This window comes from Dermochelys coriacea, chromosome 2, assembly GCF_009764565.3.
Source record: "Dermochelys coriacea isolate rDerCor1 chromosome 2, rDerCor1.pri.v4, whole genome shotgun sequence".
Taxonomy (NCBI): Eukaryota; Metazoa; Chordata; order Testudines; family Dermochelyidae; genus Dermochelys; species Dermochelys coriacea.
In genome coordinates, this window is record NC_050069.1 from 88,929,785 (window position 1) to 88,951,210 (window position 21,426).

Genomic DNA, 21,426 nt, shown 5'->3' on the forward strand with positions numbered 1-21,426 from the left:
TACAATGTTATATAGACATCTGGGGAGGCTCAGGGAAAAAAGTTTGACATTCTGAAGGCAAATTTATGGTCATATTCTGATCTGATGTACACCAGTTTTATATCAGACACCATTCTAAAGCCATTAACTTTAAGAATGTTACTCCTGACTTACCCCAAAGTAAGTGAGATCAGAACCAGCCCTAAGTTTTGCTTACAAGGTATCAGTAAATATTTCCATTATTTATTGTTTACCTTCAGGTATTTTGTTACATTCTCCACATCTGCCAATATCCCATATGGTGCAAAGGTAACACCAGTGAAGTTTATCGAAAATATGGCTTTGTCAAAGTGATCCAAGTCATTTAATAAAACACCTGTGCAGTCATCATTGCAAGCTGAAGAAACCATTTTAAAAAAAGGGGAGTAATGTTACTATAAAAAGGCATACTTTGAAAAGGAAACATTACTTTAATTTCTTTAATTTACATATAACATACATTTACTTTGTGTGTTAAGAAAGCCTACAAATAATATTGATAGTATGCAATATCGTACATTCTGCAGTATATTTTAAAAACATAGCATCCGATTCTGACCACACATCCCCACCACACTAGTTTAACACCAGTGTAAGTCTGACGGGTAGGATTCCCTCACTTACATTGGTGTAAATCCAGACTAATACCATTGAAGTTGATGCATTTATACTGCTTTGGAAAGAGAATCAGGCTCAACGAAACATATTCTATGCTGCTGTAATTTCATTGGCTCCATGCACCCCTCCACTCCATTGGCCAGTCATTTAAAAGTCAGGCAGAATCTGACCTTACATTAGTAATTCAGCGTAAAAGTAGGTTAATGTACAAGCCTGATCTCTTTTTTTTTTTTAAACTACCAAGCACTTCACACCCACACAAATGCCACCTGACCCCCCCAAACCCAGTGAGAGACAAGAAATAACACCTACAAACACATTCATTTTCCACAAGGATGTGTCTGGGTTCACATGCATCACACAGTTGTCCTGTCACACCCTGCTTACAAAGGCACTGTCCAGATATGGGATTACAATTATTGTGAATCGAGCCACTTGGATTGCATTGACATTGTTGACAGCTGCCACCAGGCATTTCAGGATTACCATAATAACCTAGAGAACACCTATAGGGGGACAAGGGATACTGAAAATTATTTTAAAATCTATTAGCAAAAAACCCTCTCTTTTTCATTATCACTAGCTGATCTAAGATCATGTATAGGTGATTGAGGCACATAATATATTTGTAATTATTAGTCTATGTACAAAAATCTACAAATCACTCTTAGCAATTCCATTTTTTATAAAAAAAGCATCACATGCAAATTGAGTACTCCATTAAAGGTATAGACACGTGCAGGGCTTGTCAAAAACCTCAAGGAGCATAAATGTATCTCACCTTTCACAGTATTGCCCTTCATATCCAATGAGACAAGCATCGCAGTGGAAATCATGACCATCTTTCAGAACACAAGTGGGACTAAAGCTAGAGGAAGAAAGAGTTGCTAAATAACAGATACAACCCAAATGCAAGACTATACAAGTTCAGATATCTGCAGTCTTACCAGGTGAACACGACATTTAAAACACAAAATATTGTAAGCTGCAGTGTCGTTCATTCACTGTGATGTAGCGTAATAGGGTTTGTGCTGTGAAATCTTTATGTATCTTGAAAACATTTATAAATTCATTGCTATTTGGTAACTGTGTACTACGTTAGAGTCTCAACCTATATACTTCACTAAAAAGTTAAAGCCCGTGCTATGTATTCAATATAAAAGAAACTCACTCAAACAGCCTGATATTGAGCTAAATTGACCGTGATGGAGCTGCTTAAATCTTGCCTCTTGTCCCCCCAGAGGAATTTCATCCCTGCTTGAGGGAGGACAGTGTTTAAGTTGTGATCAGGGCTTCATTGGAGCCATGCCGATGAAAGACACCAAAGGGAAGCTCTAAATTGGTACCTATCCTGTCTTCTTGAGCCAGACCACAACACTAGCAAGTGCTGCTCTCTTCTTAGGCAGAGATAATATGCTGCAGGCTCCCTAACAAGAAGGGATACTCTATGCCACTGTGGGCCTTCTGCCAGGATCTGTGCCAGCACACATTGATGTGCAGATCCTAAGTCATTTTGGACCATTATCCATGCCCATTTTACAGGTGGGGAAAGTGAGGTAGGAGGGTTGATTGTCATAGCCAAAGCCTCACACCTCATGAGGACTAGGATTAGATCTCAGGAGTTCCTAGGTCCCGCGCTTGAGCTCAGTCATCCGTACATATTGCCTTTCAAGCTTGAGGTTTCTGGAAAAAGAGCTTGTGTGTATACACAGTAATTTCTCTTTCAAAATAAGCTGAATTGTCCCTCTGTAAAACAGATAATGGGGAAACCTCACACAAAAGGCATTCATTCACATTTAGAAGCTTAAACTACCAAGTGGGACTAGACTTAAATTAGTGCATGTCAGAAACATGACCTCTCCAACAAACCCTTCTATTTGACAGAGCATGGATCTAGCAAGCAACTTAACTGATTTATTCTATCCCACTTTAACAATTCAAAATCCTCTGAGGTTGGATAACCCCAAGTACAAGGTTCAGGTAAAAATAGATGACATGCAATCCCCTGCAAGCAAGGAGATATAATAAAGACAGATCCCTTTATTGTCAGGTCCCTCTATTGTCAGAGTGCTAGTAAGCATCAGTATAGTGATCAAATGCAATCAGAGTTCAGAATGTTTGGTTACCTCGTCAGGTTGGTTCTGGGACAAGCACAAAGAGAGCAGTCATTGACAGATCCAATTACTTTCCCATAGTAGCCTGGGGCACAAACACTACAGTGCTCACCAGCTGTGTTATCTCTGCAGTTCTGGTACACAACAAAAAATTCACACAGTTTAAAACAGCAACAAGAATTTTATCATTTCTCCAATCAATAAATTGGTGCAGTCTTCACTTTAATATCACCGTCAGCCAGCATTTTCTGTACTGAAGATCATTTTGTGTTTCCACAAATCAGCCAATCACAAGCATGCTTTATTTCCCCTTAGTGCCCTGCCAACCATGCTGACCTAATTTCTTTCCTGATTCTCAGACGTTTTTGATATACACTATTATTAATTCAATTAGGGCCAGGAAATGACGGTACTAGGGAAAAAAGCTATTAAAATAAATGAGCACCTGATAGAAAATTCAACTGGCTGCCTAGAACTAAAACAAAGTTTCAGTAATCATGATAACTTTGAACAACAAAATATTCATAAATGAAGCCTGCACACCCACTGTTTAATTAGTCCATACATAAGTAGATAGCAAAGAAAATATATTATTATTATAAATTATATAGTGTCTTCTTCTACTAGACAATGCTAGACAAACCCTTCTATTTGATAGAGCTGGATCTAGCAAGCAACTTAACTGACTTATTCTATCCTACTTTTACAATTCAAAATCGTCTGAGGCTAGAGGACTAGCATTGTCTAGTAAAAGACTAGCTAGTAGACTAGTTGAGGCTAGTGAACAGTAGTAATGCAAGATACCCCTCAATCTGAGACCAGCAGAGGTCAGAAATGCCCTTAGGGATCTTGCTGCTCAGGCCAGTGGAGATTCATAGATTCATAGATACTAAGGTCAGAAGGGACCATTCTGATCATCTAGTCCGACCTCCTGCACAACGCAGGCCACAGAATCTCACCCACCCACTCCTGCGAAAAACTTCACCTATGTCTGAGCTACTGAAGTCCTCAAATCGTGGTTTAAAGACTTCAAGGAGCAGAGAAGCCTCCCTCAAGTCAACCATGCCCCATGCTACAGAGGAAGGCGAAGAACCTCCAGGGCCTCTTCCAATCTGCCCTGGAGGAAAATTCCTTCCCGACCCCAAATATAGAAATGAAACTACCAGTACTTAATGCTAATGATGTCACCAAGTGACATTTATGCCTGTTTTGTACTATTCTCAATCTGTGCCTCAGATCAGGTGTTTTAAAGAAGTGAATTGCTTGGGCTTCAGAAAGAAGATGATGAGTGCCTTTTTTTAATTTCCCCTTCTGACTGAAACACAATTAACAATAATCTTCCAAGAGGGTTATTTGTACACACTTACTACCGGAGGTTGAGGGTAGGAATGGCTGACATTTACTGGAGTAACAAACTTTGGACCTATAATTTGTGGTCTTAGACTAATAAAATGGTGAACCCCAAGGTGCTTTCTGACTCAAGCTTTAGGGTTGGATTAGGACTGGCAAAGCAAGAACTGCTAACAAGCCTGAGGGACTGTAGGAAATATTTTTTGTAAATGTGAATTTAACATGCAATTCAAAAAAAGTAAGCCAGCCTTGAAAAGAAAGCACAAGTTACTTCAAAACCAAACAAACAGAGAACATTATAATTCTTACAAAAGATTGTCTGCCCCTTGTACAGTTTTGGGGGTGAGAGCCAGTATATTGCTACTTTTCCTCTTCCACCTTTAAGTGCCTATGCTCAGCTCGGCAAGACCCAAGGACTGGACCTTTAAATCTCAGCAGCAAAAGAGAAAATAGGTAAACAACTGTCTGGGATATACTAAAAAACAAGACAACAACATACAATAGGAATTTCATAATTTTGAGGACATTCAGTGATTTCACTGAAGGAAACAAGTAGTATTACTGAGGGCTGGTCTTCACTACAGGTAGATCGCGCTGCTGCAATGGATGCAGCAGGGATCGATTTAGCGGGTCTAGTGAAGACCCACTAATTCGACAGCAGAGCACTCTCCGGTAGACCTCAGTACTCCGAGAAGAGTAAGGGAAGTCGACCAGCGAGCGTCTCCCATCGACGCAGCAGAGCGAAGACTCCATGGTAAGTCAACCTAAGCTGCATCGACTCCAGGTATATTATCCTCATAGCTGGAGTAGCGTAACTTAAGTCGACTTACCCCCATAGTGAAGACAAGTCCTCTGATATTTTCCATTATTACCTTTAAATGTATGTGTCCCACTGGAGTGTCACAGCCTCATATGCTTTAGAAATTCTTTCCTGAGTGGATAGACTATGGTCGTGGGATGTTCTGGAAAAACCAACACAACAATGGAAATGTACGTACCAGGCACTTTCCTGTTTCCAGATTACAGGTCTCACTGTGGTTGTTGCACTGACATGGCACACAAGGTGCAGTCATTTGGCGAGGCTCTTTTACATTCAGATCTACGTGTTTCACCCTGTAGTACCCCGACGCACAGCTCTGCATGGGCAGATGTAGGGTGGAGCAGTGAATAAGAAAAAAAAATATGGGGATATCTTTTAAGATGTTTTATCAGAAATAAAGACACACCGTTATTTTGTTTGATAAGCAGTTGCGTACCTGACATGAGAGTCCAGCATAGCCAGTAGGACACTCACATTGCTCTATGAGGTGTGCTGTTTCTCTGCCCAAATGCATCTCTTCAGCCTTCACTGCAATTTCCATTGAGATATTTGCAATTCTACAGGAAATGTTTACATGAAGAGTAAGAGAACATGAATATATTAGTGAATAAAGCTGAACCGTAGCTATAAAGTTCAGATCCAAACTTCTGTAAAGTTCAAGGGTGTTTGGATCAGATATTTTGGTTCGGCATGTCAAAGCCACAGAGTTTTGATGCAGAGATAAACTTTTTTCAAAATTCAGGAATGTACTGATGTGGGGGTTTGGTTAGGGCCCATCTCTGTTAAGTATGCTCTTATTTCCTAGCAGACAAATGCATGTGGTAAAATATCATCTCTCTACCGTTTTTAGTTCAAAGTAAATGCAAAGGGGGGGGTAAAATGCTATAATTCTGATTTGGACGTGTTTTACATTGGTAGTGGGGCAGCGTACAATCAGGCCCAGGGTTTTCATATTCAATAAAACTCATTTTTTATTTTCTCGTGGAAGGGCTTGTTTTTCATTTGAAAATTAAAAGTATAGAAATGCATCAGTACTGCAGTGAGTCAGTCAATAATCATAAGAGTAAGATGGGAGACAGTTCATTTAGGATAGGGATGGGCAAACTTTTTGGGCCAAGGGCCACATCTGGGTGGGGAAATTGTATGCAGGGCTAGGGGGTGCAGGAGGGAGTGCGGGGTGTGGGAGGGGGTGCGGTGTGCAGGAACAGGTTCAGGGCAAGAGATTTCAGCAGAGGAGGGGTGCGGGGTATATGAGGGGGCTCAGGGCAAGGGGTTGGGGTGCAGGAAGGGTGCGGGGTGCGACAGGGGGCTTAGGGCGGAGTGTTGGGGTACATGGAGGTGCAAGGTGCAGCAGGGGGCTTAGGGCAGGGAGTTGGGGGGCAGGGTGCAGGAGGGGTTCAGGCTCCAGCCCGGCGCCACTTACCTAGAGCGGCTCCGGGGTGGCAGTGGCGTGCACCAGGGCCAGGGCAGGCTCCTGCATGCCTGCCCTGGTCCCACGCTGCGCCGCTCTGGGAAGTGGCCGGAACCACGTCCCTGCGTGGCTCCTGGGGAGGGGGGGGGCACAGGGCTCCATGCGCTGCCCTTGCCACACCTCCAGGTACCTCCCCCGAAGCTCCAGTTGGCCAAGGTTCCCCGTTCCCAGCCAATGGGAGCTGCGGAGGGCAGTGCCTGGAGGCAAGGGCAACGCACGGAGCCCTCTGGCCTCCCCGCTCACAAATACCCGGGGCCCCAGGAACGTGGTGCCAGCGGCTTCTGAGCACGGCACGGGACCTGTGGCACCACGGGGGGCAATCCCATGGGCCAGATCCAAAGCCCTGATGGGCCGGATCCAGCCCACAGGCTGTAGTTTACCCACCCTTGATTTAGGAGATATATAAGTACCTCTGCTGTCTACTGCTTCTGCTGTCTTAGTAGACAAGTCATTGTGCTTCTTTATGAGCTTTCGTACTAATACGAGCAACAGTGATACTTAGCACTTCACAGAAAATGAAGGAATTTAGAAGAGATCCTGCTTCTATTCAAGGCAATAGGTGCTTATGCTTTATGTTAAAGCTTTAACTTTTTGAATCTCATCATCTACTATTATTGAATAATTAATGTCTGACCACCACCACCCACAGTCTGACCCCACCATAATTTCCCACAAACTAGTAAAATTGTAATCAATGACATTTTAAAAAGTGTTTTAAACACATCAGTTTACACAACTGTGAAAATGTTAATTTGATAAAAAGTGTAAAATTATACATCGATGTTCTCCATAGAAATTATAAAAAATAAAAATTGAAATCTGCCAAGCCAAGTTAGGACTGTTCCTAGGTTAAGCTAAAATTAATACAACCAGTTCAGAGGATGCTTTACCTGCTTTGCTGTAATCCTTGGCCATATGATGCCTTGATAAGGATATACTCAACGTTGCTAAGCACTGACATGAAGTCAGAACGTGTGACAGATTGGTCAGACACAGAGTTAAAGTATTTCCACACATGCTAGGAGGAAGAGAATTCATTTACATTAATTAAATCAGAAATATTCATGGCCACATACTTGTTTAGAGGCAACAATCTCTCCCCTAAAAAGAAAAGGAGTACTTGTGGCACCGTAGAGACTAACAAATTTATTTGAGCATAAGCTTTCGTGAGCTACAGCTCACTTCATCGGATGCATCTGATGAAGTGAGCTGTAGCTCACAAAAGCTTATGCTCAAATAAGTTTGTTAGTCTCTAAGGTGCCACAAGTACTCCTTTTCTTTTTGAGAATACAGACTAACACGGCTGCTACTCTGAAATCTCTCCCCTGCGTCCCTCCACCCTTTGAGAAATACAGTCATTAATCGCGGTGATCTGGTCAAAGGAAACTGAGTGCATTTCATTCTAGAACACATCTGCAGCAAGAGATTGCCAGAGAGCAATATGAGGTGTTCCTTTCCTCCCTTTGGACTTGGCATACTGATCCCAACACATTCCTAGTCCCTGCCAGGCTATGAGTCAAACCCAAATGTTGATAACCTTTCTGACGGAGCAACACAATAACACTAAACTGCCACGCTGGCCCAAGAAAACAACATTCAAGGGCATTTCATTTGCTAATGCAGATCTCAATCTAATTTTCAAAAACTTCCCATAATCAGCATTTTCAAAGCATTAAATAAACAAGTGAAGAAACTAACTTTCAGTTTAATTCCCCATTTATTTTCATGAAGTGACATTAGTCAGCCATTTTTCTCTTAATGTGCATTTTAATTCAAGGGCTTTATTCACTGTTTCATTTTAAGTCAGATATTCGTTTATCAAAACACCCACATAAATATTTTTTTCTGGAAAAGACCATCTTTATTCATTTATATATCACCCCTATATCACGCCATCTTTGTTCAAATTGTTTTAGCTCACCTCCTTCATTTCTACTTCCTCCTCACTTCTTACTCCATTTCGTGGGGCAGAGATATCCACATAGATGACCAATTTACTGGTACGACCCCCCTTTATCAGAATCTGTGGTTCAAAGTTTGACGTGCCAAAGCCATCCAAAGCATAAAAAGCAACAATATACTTCAGTTTTCCTCCATAGGCCTTGAGCTGTTTGGATGATATATTATTGAATTTATTCTCTCTAAGGATACTGGTTGAAAATAGATCACTGCCATCAGAAGACTTAAATCTGTCAGTTCTTTGAAGAATTTGCTATAAAACCTATAAACTTAAACTCAGAAAATCCCGCAACAAAATTAAATACGCATTTCTAAAAAGTAGTCATATGTGTCTTTGTTAGGCTTCCGCTGTTTCAAGGTGTGCCATGCAATTTCATTTAATTCCTCAGTATTAAAAGTTTATAGAATCTATTTTCTATATAAAATGTCATGGTTGAAGTCTCTTTCAGGTTATTTATCAGCAACATTTCTTCCCCATACTAACCCTGAAAAATACCATAGTGATAAAGTATTGATGCCCCCAGACTTAAGAGACAAGTAAAACCCCATGGGAAGATGTCCAGCGTGAATTGGTAGTTATATATGCTACAAGTCTGACAACTTTAAATTCAAAATGTTTCAATTCTTTAATTGCAATAGTTGATTTAATTCAGAAACATGTGCAATCAGGGTAAGACACCATTATGATAAAATGACACTTACTCGTGTTCTTAGCTGAAATATCTCACCTGGTCTCCCTGAAACTGGTCTGGTAACCTCCAATAAAATGGCTCAGTTTTCAAGTGTTCTCTGACAGTTGTGGCATCCAGTAAAACATCAGAAAACTGAGAAAACACACCCTCAACTGTTCCACTGAGGTTACTTTGAGAAACCACATGCAGAATGGACTGATCTGGAGTCAGGGTTACCTACAACACCAGGAACAATAGAAGCACCCCACAATATTATTTCATCTAAATTTAATGTACTATAAACAGTTTCAGCTTATGTGAGATTTTTAAAAACTCTGTTTAGGAGGAATAAAAATACTATAGCCATGTTACAAAAATGGAGACACAATCTTTATAATTATCTTTTAAATTTTTGCAGCAGTATAATATGTGCTTTTAGAAATGGGAATACCAATCCTTAGCTTTCTTAGCTTTAACTTTTTCTTCTTCCATACTCTCCCCACACTTTTTACATACATGAGAGAGTGAACCAAATTCAGCTCAGAATGACAGAACTATGCAATTTCATTCAAGTCACTCTGGTGGCAGAAAATTGGACCCAAAAGTTTAATTTGCTTTACTTACCGGAATTCTCACATGGTCTTCTAATTCTGAGCAAAACTCTGACAGCCCAAAACAGAAACATGGAGTGCATCCTAAAGGATTGCTAGCACGGAGAGCAAAGGTTCCAGTCTTGCATTCACTGCAGTGAAACCCAAATACATTTTCCTGGAGAAAAAATACATGTGTTTATACATTTTATTGCTCTGCAAGTTGAATGAAAGATGATCTTTCAGGAAAGGCAATGCTTCCCTGCTATACAAATGGGGTAGCAACAAGTTTATAACTTATTGTGACTGTTCAGTGTTACTTGACAGTAGCAGTTGTGCAATAGATGCAATTTTTCCATTGCTATACATTACTGACATTTTTTTAAACGCAGCTAATTTATTTTCAAGCAAAAATAAAACATTGGAATATTCTAGTAAAAATTAGCAGCCACAAATTTTAAAAAAGATGGAAAAAACTGACTCTCAGTTAATTTTTTGTTTCTAATAACTGGGATGACTCACAGAGAAGAGTATTGCTCAGTGCGAGTTAGGATGGCAGAATATGACCCTGGATGTGCTTCTGTGAAATGAACTAGAGGGGTCAATCTCATTCCTAGTGGATAGAGTTCACTTTAAAAATAAAAACCAACACAACTACAGTTGGCAATGATCAGCCCCCTTCACAGCAGCCTTAAGAGAGAGGCCTTCTACCCATTTCTACACTTACAGGTATTTAGCAACTCTTTTGAGTGTGGCCACTTTCACTTATATGGAGAAAAACTTTTTTCTATCTTTACTGATTTTTAGATGTAGATGTTCACCTCTTGGGTATATCTATATCCCTAATTCTACTGGCACAGGCACATCTTTAACATTTTTGGGATACAGGGTGATATCATAGATCTCACGAATATCAATGTACAGGTGATCGCATCATACACATTTAAGTTATGCAAATTCAACTATATGCGCTCGTGGGGGGATCAATCTAAGTTATGCAACTTCAGCTACGTGAACAACGAAGCTGAAGTCAACCTACAGTACTTAGATCTACTCAGAGCGGTGTCTTCACTACAGTGAGTTGACTGCTGCCGCTCCCCCCCTCGACTCTGCCTGAGCCTCTCACGGCAGTGGAGTACAGGAGTCAACAGGAGAGCACTTAGGGGTCAATTTATCGCATCTAGACTAGAAGCAATAAATCGATCCCCGCTGGATCGATCACTGCCCGCCATTCCAGCAGGTAGTGTAGACAGCCTCTACGCGCTGTTGAAACCTTCCGCCGAAGAGGGACAGCCTTGTGATGAGAAGGAATTCAAAGCCAGCCAAGGTTGGCTTAATAGTTTTAGGAACCGCTTCAACCTCAAAAACATGCAGACTACTGGGGAAGCTGCATCTGCCAATGAAGAGGCAGCAAAAGCCTACCCCGAACAATTAAAGAAAATCATAGAAGAAAAGGGCTATCTTCCGGAACAAGTCTTTAATGCTGACGAGACTGGGCTCTTCTGGAAAAAAAATGCCCAAAATGCCCAACCACACTTACACTTCAAAATCAGAAAGACAAGCCCCTGGCTTCAAAGTAGCTAAGGACCATGTGACTGTGTTGTTTTGTGGCAACGCAGCTGGGCATTTAATAAAGCCGGGCTTGCTCTACAGGGCTGCAAATCCCTGTGCCCTAAAAGGCAAGAACAAAAATCTCCTGTCTGTGTTCTGGCAATCAAATAAAAAGGCTTAGGTGACGGCTGGATTGGTTCAAGCAGTAACACAAAGAGAAAGGACTTGACTTTAAAGTGTTGCTGATCGTAGACAATGCTCCTGGCCACCCTGTGGCACTCCAGTTTGTGATTTAAGGGATTTTCAAGGGTAATTTTGACTATACGCGATTTTCGCCTTACGTGCTGACTTTAGAACCTAACCCCCACGTAAGATGTGACTCCACTGTATTTAAATGGATCTTTTAAGGAGTGCATTTGGTTGCAATGGAGAAAGCTTAAAGTTTTACATTTGGCTAGTAGCTTTACATCATGTGAAAGGATTTGAGTTTACATTAGTCAGTTTCTCCCAATCTCTTATAAAGCTTTTTTGATCTATTTTTCAGGGGGAAAGCTTTTATGGTAATAAAACAGGTCTAGTAGTCAGAATCTTTGTTGTAGTCCCATCTCCGATAAAAACTTCCTGTGTCCAAGTAATATAATGTTTCTGTGCTTCAATTTTTCCATCTATACAATGAGGATAATAATACTTAAGGCACCTATCTCACAGGTATTTTGTCATGCTTAACTAATTAATTTTTTTACGTGCTTTGATATCCTTGGATAGAAGGAAGTTGTAGAATTGCAAAGTAGTAATAGAGGACTATATATTAAATGGATTTTTGGAACAAGGAGATGGAATAGGAGCTTGCTCCATCCATTCCACTCATCGACCTGGTATTGCAGTACCTCCAGGAATGATGTATCTTCCCTCGGGGGAGACTACTGTGGTTAAAAATAGAATCAGTTGAATTCATTACACCAATACTGACTTGCACGCTAAATATATTCTATGGGTGGCATACCCAAGATCACATATTCAGTGACACTTTAAAAACTCCTGCACCCCAATCTGGGTCTATGCTGGTTATGTACTATATACGTATCTTGTGAACCTTGTAACTGATACTTGAAATCTCTCATAAATCAAACCTGACCCCAGATGTATAATACCTTCCTTCTTAACTTGTGTAAACTTTGATTTTAAACATTAGTTTTAATAACAGTTATTATTTTATTAGACTAATTTGTTAATCAAAATAAGTTATTTTTGATTCAGGCTTGTATGTATAAATACTTTCTATGCACTAGCTATCTCTACAAAGTTGGTGAAGCAATAATTATCTGCCAGAATGGAGGGGGGGGGGGATGTACTTGTATATTACTAAACAATCACCTTCATCAGAAATTGTTCTCCCAACTATATCCATTCAGATGATGCATTCTGAAGGTTTCATACCAATAGCTCAATCTCCCTAGAGTGTCTTGGAATAAGACAATGTATTTTTCTCTGGCCTTGGGTTGAAATGCTATCTCTGCATTACTAATGAGGTTAGAACAATTTTTCTGTACTGAATTGGTTCTCTCTTGTGTAATGCACCTCCCAGAGATGCTCTGACAAAATATCCTTTTAAAAATGGAATCAAAAATTATTCTTTTCAGTTATTGGGTAAAAATTGTTATTATTTGTACTATTGATGAGGCAAAAATCACAGAGGAAATAAAATATTAAATAAAAATGGAATAGAAGGAACTTGTATAACTAAAACTTTTTGATGTGATATTCTTGCCATTGAAAAGCACATTACATAGATAACAGGTGAAATCCTGGTCCTCATTGAAGTCAGTGGCAAAACTACTATAAGCTTAATAAGACCTACAAACAAACATTCTCAGAACGCACAGCCAGTCTTTTGTCTTATGATAATGGGCTTTTGTACCCATTATGAAATAGAGAGGAGCCTATTAATGAAATATGAAAATAAAACAAATGTACCATCATTCATTTCTGATCTGCAATACTAGTTGATGTCCCAGAGGGCACTGTGCACCATAAAAAAGATTGTCACAGAAATCTTCTTGACCCACATTGTAAAACTTATTTTTAGAACACAAGGATTTGCCATTCACCCAGTTGCAATAAATAAAGAGAACTCGTGTCAGTGTATGTGAATTCAGTACTGCAATTTTACTGCAGTTGTGAAATATTCAAAATCCTATGCAAGACTATAAAGAATCCAATCATTGTTCTGTCAGAATGTACTATGGGAGTTTTTAAGCTTATCAAGGATTCTGCGTTCCAGCTAGCTAGAATCTACCTTTTATGGTTGAACATACATAGGGACCTGATCCTGGATTACTAATACAGAAAAATCCCCGTTGATTTCTTTGAGAGGTTTGCCTACGCAAAGGACTGCAAGATCATGTCTAATAAGCTAAAAATAAAATTATAGGGCAATTTAAAACAATGGAACAAACAAAAGATAGCAATCTCTCACTCCTGTTGAATATTATACCTTGCAGGCACAAATGCCAGTTTCTTCTTCACAACTACAGACTCCTTGACTCTCATCACATTTGTCTGCTTTGGTGCCACTCAAGTCACAGTCACAGAAAACACAATCTGGATAGTCCCTATAGCCTAAGGCACACTTAGAACAGTCTTCTCCTCCAAATTCATCTTTACATTGGCATTGACCTGTCTGTAAGTCGCACTGGAGACTGGTTGAACCGACATCACTGCAGTCACAGGCCTAAAAAGAAAAATAGGAAAGAATTCTAAGTTCTCATAGCTCATGTACAGTAGATATTTAGAAACAACTTTGTTATAACAAACTGCATGGTCAGTTATGTTATGTTTACAGTAGCAAATATAAAGAAAGCAACTTTTGCCAACAGTTATTACACAATGACATCTGATATAAAGCAAGGTTCCTAAATGGGGAGCAGTGAAAAGAAAAAAACTGATATTTCTAATAATTTATGGTAAATATTGAGAAAAATTGTGTTTAAATACAACCACTTTAAGTTTTTTAAATACAGGCACCAATCTGCATTTACTTTAACCTCTACCTGTATGGCAAAAGTATAAGAAAAGGAAGCTAAGGTATAAATCACTACACTGTAGGAAGGAGAAACACACTGTAATCTTATAACTTGACTATGCTCTTACTCAATCCTTGACCCCTCTTCTTGCTGTTTAGTGCCGCTGAGCACTACGGAAAGCTGCCCTGAAGGGGCAAATAAAGATTTCCCCCTAATATAGGGGATTCCTGGGGTAGGACAAAGCCAGCACTGGCTAGATGGCATTCACTCCCCCATTCCATCTCAGGGGTGTGTTGGGGTTTGACTGAGGTTGGAAGAGACCAGGAGGAGTGAATGGCATTGCACCAGATCCTGGCCTGGAGCAGTGACTACCTGCAGCTGATGTAATTTAGCTTGTACTAAATTATACCAGGGACCATTTTAGGACCAGGCTGGCCTACAATGGGGAGCAAAAATGTGGTTTACAGCTTAGCTGTGCCATATGTAAACTCACTGTTACTGAGGATTGAGCCCCGAGTGCATTGCTTGGTGCCAGGACTAAAGTAATTTATAAAATAGAAGAAAGAGAAATGCAAAGAGTTTAGCAGAAAGGAGTGCGTAATTTCTGTGACGGTTCTATGAAAAGGCAACATTCCATTTTTCTAGCCTGGGAAGTCAGTTAGAAAACTTCCAGGGTTTGCTATGTCTTCAACTGTACCAATAAGGGACTGGCCCATTTGGCGGGGTGTGAAGTCACACCGCGCAACGGGGAGACCCAGGAGGGTCTGTGCCTCCCAACTCCTCCTGTGGCTCAGCAAACACACACAGAGGTGAGGCACAATCCTGCACCAAATATTCAGAATATTAGCTGACGATGTAGAGATTTAAAACTTGGTTGCCAAACAAGAAAGCAAGAACTTGTTATAAATCAACGAGATTGCAGGCTTTGTTGAGAGATTACAAAAGAAAAGGAGTACTTGTGGCACCTTAGAGACTAACAAATTTATCTGAGCATAAGCTTTCGTGAGCTACAGCTCACTTCATTGGATGCATTCAGTGGAAAATACAGTAGGGAGATTTATATACATAGAGAACATGAAACAATGGGTGTTGCCATACACACTGTAACGAGAGTGATCACTTAAGGTGAGTTATTACCAGCAGGAGAGTGGGGGACCTGACGGGGAACCTGAGGGCCCCTCAGTCAGAGACAAACACCTACAAGATCTCTATCAAGCATTCTTACAATTACAATACCCACCTGCTGAAGTGAAGAAACAGACTGACAGAGCCAGAAGAGTACCCAGAAGTCACCTACTACAGGACAGGCCCAACAAAGAAAATAACAGAACATCACTAGCCATCACCTTCAGCCCAACTAAAACCTATTCAACGCATCATCAAGGATATACAACCTATCCTGAAGGACGACCCATCACTCTCACAGATCTTGGGAGACAGGCCAGTCCTTGCTTACAGACAGCCCCCCAACCTGAAGCAAATACTCACCAGCAACCACAAACCACACAACAGAACCACTAACCCAGGAACCTATCCTTGCAACAAAGCCCATTGCCAACTGTGTCCACATATCTATTCAGGGGACACCATCATAGGGCCTAATCACATCAGCCACACTATCAGAGGCTCATTCACCTGCACATCTACCAACGTGATATATGCCATCATGTGCCAGCAATGCCCCTCTGCCATATACATTGGCCAAACTGGACAGTCTCTACGTAAAAGAATAAATGGACACAAATCAGACGTCAAGAATTATAACATTCAAAAACCAGTTGGAGAACACTTCGATCTCTTTAGTTACTCGATTACAGATCTAAAAGTCGCAATTCTTCAACAAAAAAGCTTCAAAAACAGACTCCAACGAGAGAGTGCTGAATTGGAATTAATTTGCAAACTGGATACAATTAACTTAGGCTCGAATAGAGACTGGGAGTGGATGGGTCATTACACAAAGTAAAACTATTTCCCCTTGTTTATTTCCCCCACCCCCACCGTTCCTCAGACATTCTTGTCAACTGCTGGAAATGGTCCACCTTGATTATCACTACGAATGGTCCCCCCGTCCCCTTGCTCTCCTGCTGGTAATATCTCACCTTAAGTGATCACTCTCTTTACAGTGTGTATGGTAACACCTATTGTTTCATGTTCTTTATGTATATAAATCTCCCCATTGCATTTTCCACTGAATGCATCCGATGAAGTGAGCTGTAGCTCACGAAAGCTTATGCTCAAATAAATTTGTTAGTCTCTATGGTGCCACAAGTACTCCTTTTCTTTTGCGAATACAGACTAACATGGCTGCTACTCTGAAACCTGAGAGATTACAGTAATTTTTTACAATCCTGATTTTAAAAAAATTAAAATTAAATAAATGCAACAATTGGACTGACTGCTGTACTGGCCATAAATTCTATGAAGTACTAAATTCTGGCAGTACTTTTCAGGTTTATTGTCCTTGCAATTCACCCACAAGAATCACCACTGAAGTCAACTAGTACAAAATTATGGGACTGTGTTTATTGAAATCCCAGACATGTTATGATTACATTAAAGCTTGGCCCAGTGCCTTTTCCGAGGGGTGGAGGGAATTAACTGGTTGAGGTTAATTGCCTAAAAATAAATACTCTCCCAGTTGGTTACTGCTCCACTCGGAACTGCCCTGAGCTGGCATTTGCACTGTTTCATTATAAACTTTTAGCTTACATTATTGGTCCATTGAGAAGAGGTCCTTCCTGGAGCAATAAAAAGACTAAAATCTTCTGAGCTAAACATTCCATGCTGTGCCATTCAAGCTAATCATCACCATAGGACTTGGAATGAGTTACTTCTCCATGCATGAAACAGGAATCATCCCATAACATTGATTTAAATAGAATGTTAATCTAATTTTATGATGGCAGTAATGACATGTTAGTCAGTCTGCACTGGTCACTGGACTAACTCAGCAACAGAGACCTCTAAGAAAATTATTAATGCTTAAATAATTCGTTAACAGACAATAATATTTATAAAATGACCTGAGTGTGAAACACACAATATACATTAGCTATTTTAAAAATGAATGAAGTCAGACGTACTAGATTTGATTGTTCTTAGAAGCACAATATCATGTCTATTCTATAGCACAGTAACCAGATTTCCTACTGACAGTAGCTATTGTAGATTCCAAAGCTACGGCACCATTGGCTAGAGTCAAAAAGCATACGGCAAACTTTTAATAGGGCCTGTGCTGTAGTCCAAAGCATGTACTCTGACCAAGATTTTCAAAGATGGATGCCTAAGCTTAGGGTTCTAAATCCATATGTAGGTGCCTATACAAAAGTATCAATTTAAATTGTTGAGTGCCCAGCAGTTTCCACTCAAATCAGGCAACCAGGAATGAGGCATTCAAAACTTGAGGCCACTTCTGACCAACTTACTTACCAGTAAATCTCTTACTACAATGTAAATTTCTTAAAATAATTGCAGGATTTTAGGAAGCATACAATACCATACAGCCATGTTCATGATCAAGACCCCAGTAATTGTCCTCGCAGAGTTCACATTTTGGTCCTTGTGTGTGAGGGGGACAGATGCACTGGCCAGAATCCTCATTACAGTTGTTCTGAGTATGAGCACAATCACAAGCTGCAAGAGAAATAGGCCCAAATGATTAGTTTTGCCATTCATTGGGCTCCTCTCACCACAGCTGGGCAACAAGGTGAGTTCCAACTGCTGTGACTATAGTTATACTCTGCTTGATGCACATGAATATTATTCTTCATAGAAGCGTTGACAGCAGAATAGACTCCATAGCCTTTAATTTTTCAACTCTTTTCCCTCATCTGCTCAAGTGCTCAGATACAATGATGAACCCTATAGAATTTCCTATGAATAAATTTTCTAAATAATGGGCCAGATTCTCTTCTGTTTCAGCGTTCTGCTTGGTGCAGGGAAGGAGAAGAGGGGGTGGGGGGGAGCATCAGGGAGCCAGTTAGACTGTGGGTAGGTCTGCACCAGGGGCTGTTCTGACTCACATCATGGGCATATGGTCCCTAGAGGACTATATGCTAGTAGACGATTGGTAGAATGGAGTGGTGTGGAACAACTCCCCACACCCAACACAACCCCTTGATCTCCAATGCAGAGCAGCTGGCACTGCCAGCTCTACACCAGTGCAGTGTTCCACTCCACTCAAAGAATTCTCCAGTGGCCTGCTGCTGCTAGATTCTGATCTGTGTGATGTAAAAGGCTGGAATGGAAATCAGAACGTGGCCCAGTAAATCTGCTTTAGGTTATTCAAATATTACAGTGATAGGCATCAACAGAAGAACCTGGACTGACAGATAGAAAATTGTAGATTATCAGGAGGTAGGGTAATGTTTGAAAACATACTATAAAAATTGGAGGGACTGTTAGACATGCATAATTTAAGGGACCATAATAATGGGATTTTTTTTTTCGAAAAAATTAGTATCAGGATAGGTTACTTGCATACATTAACTGTCCTAAATATTATGAAAAATGTAAATTCAAACTACAAAAAATACAGCGTTTAAGAGATCAGTTTGAATGTTTGGGGATCTTTTTAATATACAAAGATTTAAGTCTGGAATTTTCAAAGGGCCTAAGAGAGTTAGGTCCCTTTGAAAAGTCCAGCTTTAATTCCTAAAATATATACAGCTACACAATCTCCTCACATTACATATTACCCACTATTGTATTCTGTGAGACACAATGGTGATACTTTCAGTCAGATACAAGGAGACATTCCTTTGGTTATGGTGTGTATGAAATGAACTATCTAGCATACTGGTCTGCAATAGGATTTGCTTACTTTTGGATTAACATTTTATCATCGTACTATGGCTAAAAGTTGTTTTACAACCAGGTGGCGATATTGAAAATATAATGAGTGATTAGCCTCTCAAGCTGTGGAACACATGAAATGCAGAAAAAAATTAGGGAAGAGAAGAAGTGCAAACAACTATATATTATTCACTTTTAGTGTTTACATTTTGGGGGCAAAGAGGGAAAAGGGGATTGTTGCTTTCTGTTTTCTCTGGAGAAGTGGAGACATTTTGGCAAGAGGTTGCCGAATAGTTTAAAACTGTACATTTCTCTTGCAATTTTTTTTATTATTATTATTTCTTGATATTTAAAAGTCATCATTTCTTACAAAGACTCCAGAAAGGGTTTTTAAAAAAATCTGTTTAGCAGAAGTATGAGGGGACCATTCAATTGTCAAAGATTTGTGAATATTTCTTAAACTGACCTTTCCTGAAGTGTAACATAAAATACTGTGTTGAAAGAAATCCTCAAAGTGAAACAAACTCTGAGGAGAACACAGATTACTGCTTACATGAACAGCCACTATCCTGGAATGCATAAAAGCCATGAGCACAGTGATCACACTTCTCCCCAGCCACTCCTGGTACACAGTGACACTGTCCTTCATCATTACAATCCTCGGAGACTGAGCCATATTGACTGCAATTGCAGGGAAGGCAGCCGAATCCAGTATTCAAGCCATAATAGCCATTCTGTTGGACAGGAAGGAAACCACATTTCAGCTAAATTTCCAAACACACTGAAAATGCAAAAGTATTCTCTCCCTTTGAACACTTCATATTATCCACTCCTGCCGCTTGACCTGCATGAACGTTTGCAGGCTTTGTTTGGCTGTGGGAGGGGGTAGAAGAATCCCCAGCATTACCTATTTACTGTTCCTCTATATGTAGGAATGTTCAATGATCTCATGTCCTTCAGAAGACCCAGAGGAGGGAAAGATTCTTTACCTTAGAGGACACAAGGACTAACATAGTATGCTCAGGGCCAGAAATGCTCTAATATCTTCTAACCTCGTTTGTTAAAGAGATATTCCCTAGGTTTTTCAGTGTACAGTTTGGGATTTTTTTTTCTTCATTTAAACACTTCCCTGAAGTGGTGAAAGTCCAGTCATAGTACAAATTTGTTAATGCATCAGGACTATGCAGTGAAAGGACCCACTCCCAGTTCACTGTCCAAGCTGTACAAATGCAAACAGTGAATAAACAACATAAAAGGTGACAAGTAAATTAAGATTAATGTTCTCTCATTAGGTAGGGCTCTCTCAGGTGGAATGCCACAGGATTCTTTGCGGTCACCACTCTTATTCAGTGGGTATGTGAGGCTGTTAGGAGATTTAATAAGAAGAAATGGGCTGAAGTATTTTTAGTATGTTGACAATGCTCAACTTTATATCTCCATGTCATCCAGCCTAGAGAATGCAAACATCTCTTCCAGCATCACAGCATGAATGAGAGCTAGTTGGCTGAGTCAAAGTAGTTGAGGTAATTGCTTTTATTGGACCAATTTCTGTTGCTGGACGGCACAAGCTTTCAAGTTACACAGAATTCTTCTTCAGGGGCGGGGAAGGATATCAGAGTGTGTGAGCTAAATACAACACTTCAAACAGCTAGCTGGCTGAAATTCAATTGAACTTTTGACAAAGACATCACCTTCCCTTTCTGACCTCCTTTATATGCAATGATATTATTCACTTTGCATTTAACTAGGCCAAAAATTTCCTTTTTGCCATTGCATTTTGAACCTGATGTTAAAAAAATGTATATTGGTGATAGGGGGTTTCATTTCTTACCACACATGTATCACATCTTGGTCCAATCACATTTGGTTTGCAGTGACATTGGCCAGTCTCACGATGGCAAATGTTTGAAAGGGAGCTATTCACATGGCACTCACAGACTTATGTTAAAGAAAGAAGAATAAAATCTATTAATGCCTATGGATATGAATTCATTATTATACAGAACAACATATCTCTATATAATGCACAAATCCGACTGTTGTCTCCCACGTGTTAATACATTTATGTGCACATGGGTCAAACTAAACAGAAAAAGTTGTGTAGTACTGAGCAGAGATTCACAAAGTAAACCAGAGAGATGTACCGTGTTGAAGAACCCAAATATTAGAAGTAAAATTACAACTTTGTGCTCATTTACATTTGCTCTCTTCTCCCCCAACCAGGAATATATTGTAGGGAACACATAATCCTACATTTGCAAGGGATGCAAAGGATGGCCTATCATTTCAAATTTCTTTGAGTTAAATTCTGCCTTCTATTATACCAGTGTAAATTCAGTTTAACACTGATTTCAGTGAGATTATTCTGGATTTACACTTGGGTAACCAACAGCAAAATCTGGCTTTATGATTTCCAGTTTACACAGTTGAGTTATGTTGGTGCCTGC

The 21,426-nt window shown here is 40.0% G+C and overlaps 1 protein-coding gene and 1 pseudogene across 1 annotated transcript in view; one reads left to right on the forward strand and one right to left on the reverse strand.

Moving 5' to 3' along the window:
* The window catches only part of LAMA1 (laminin subunit alpha 1), a 156,032-nt gene that overhangs the window by 49,817 nt on the left and 84,789 nt on the right, over positions 1–21,426 (reverse strand). Inside the window, exons 20-33 of the mRNA XM_038393112.2 lie at positions 20,811–20,917; positions 19,533–19,713; positions 17,682–17,818; positions 13,657–13,893; positions 9,646–9,789; positions 9,079–9,258; positions 8,313–8,498; positions 7,282–7,409; positions 5,357–5,477; positions 5,099–5,236; positions 2,763–2,884; positions 1,418–1,504; positions 949–1,142; positions 234–376 (exon numbers count right to left, since the gene is read on the reverse strand). Of these exons, the coding sequence (XP_038249040.1) occupies positions 234–376; positions 949–1,142; positions 1,418–1,504; positions 2,763–2,884; positions 5,099–5,236; positions 5,357–5,477; positions 7,282–7,409; positions 8,313–8,498; positions 9,079–9,258; positions 9,646–9,789; positions 13,657–13,893; positions 17,682–17,818; positions 19,533–19,713; positions 20,811–20,917 (2,105 nt within the window). The remainder of the gene's footprint in view (positions 1–233; positions 377–948; positions 1,143–1,417; positions 1,505–2,762; positions 2,885–5,098; positions 5,237–5,356; positions 5,478–7,281; positions 7,410–8,312; positions 8,499–9,078; positions 9,259–9,645; positions 9,790–13,656; positions 13,894–17,681; positions 17,819–19,532; positions 19,714–20,810; positions 20,918–21,426) is intronic.
* On the forward strand, positions 11,942–12,071 carry LOC119852381 (annotated as a pseudogene).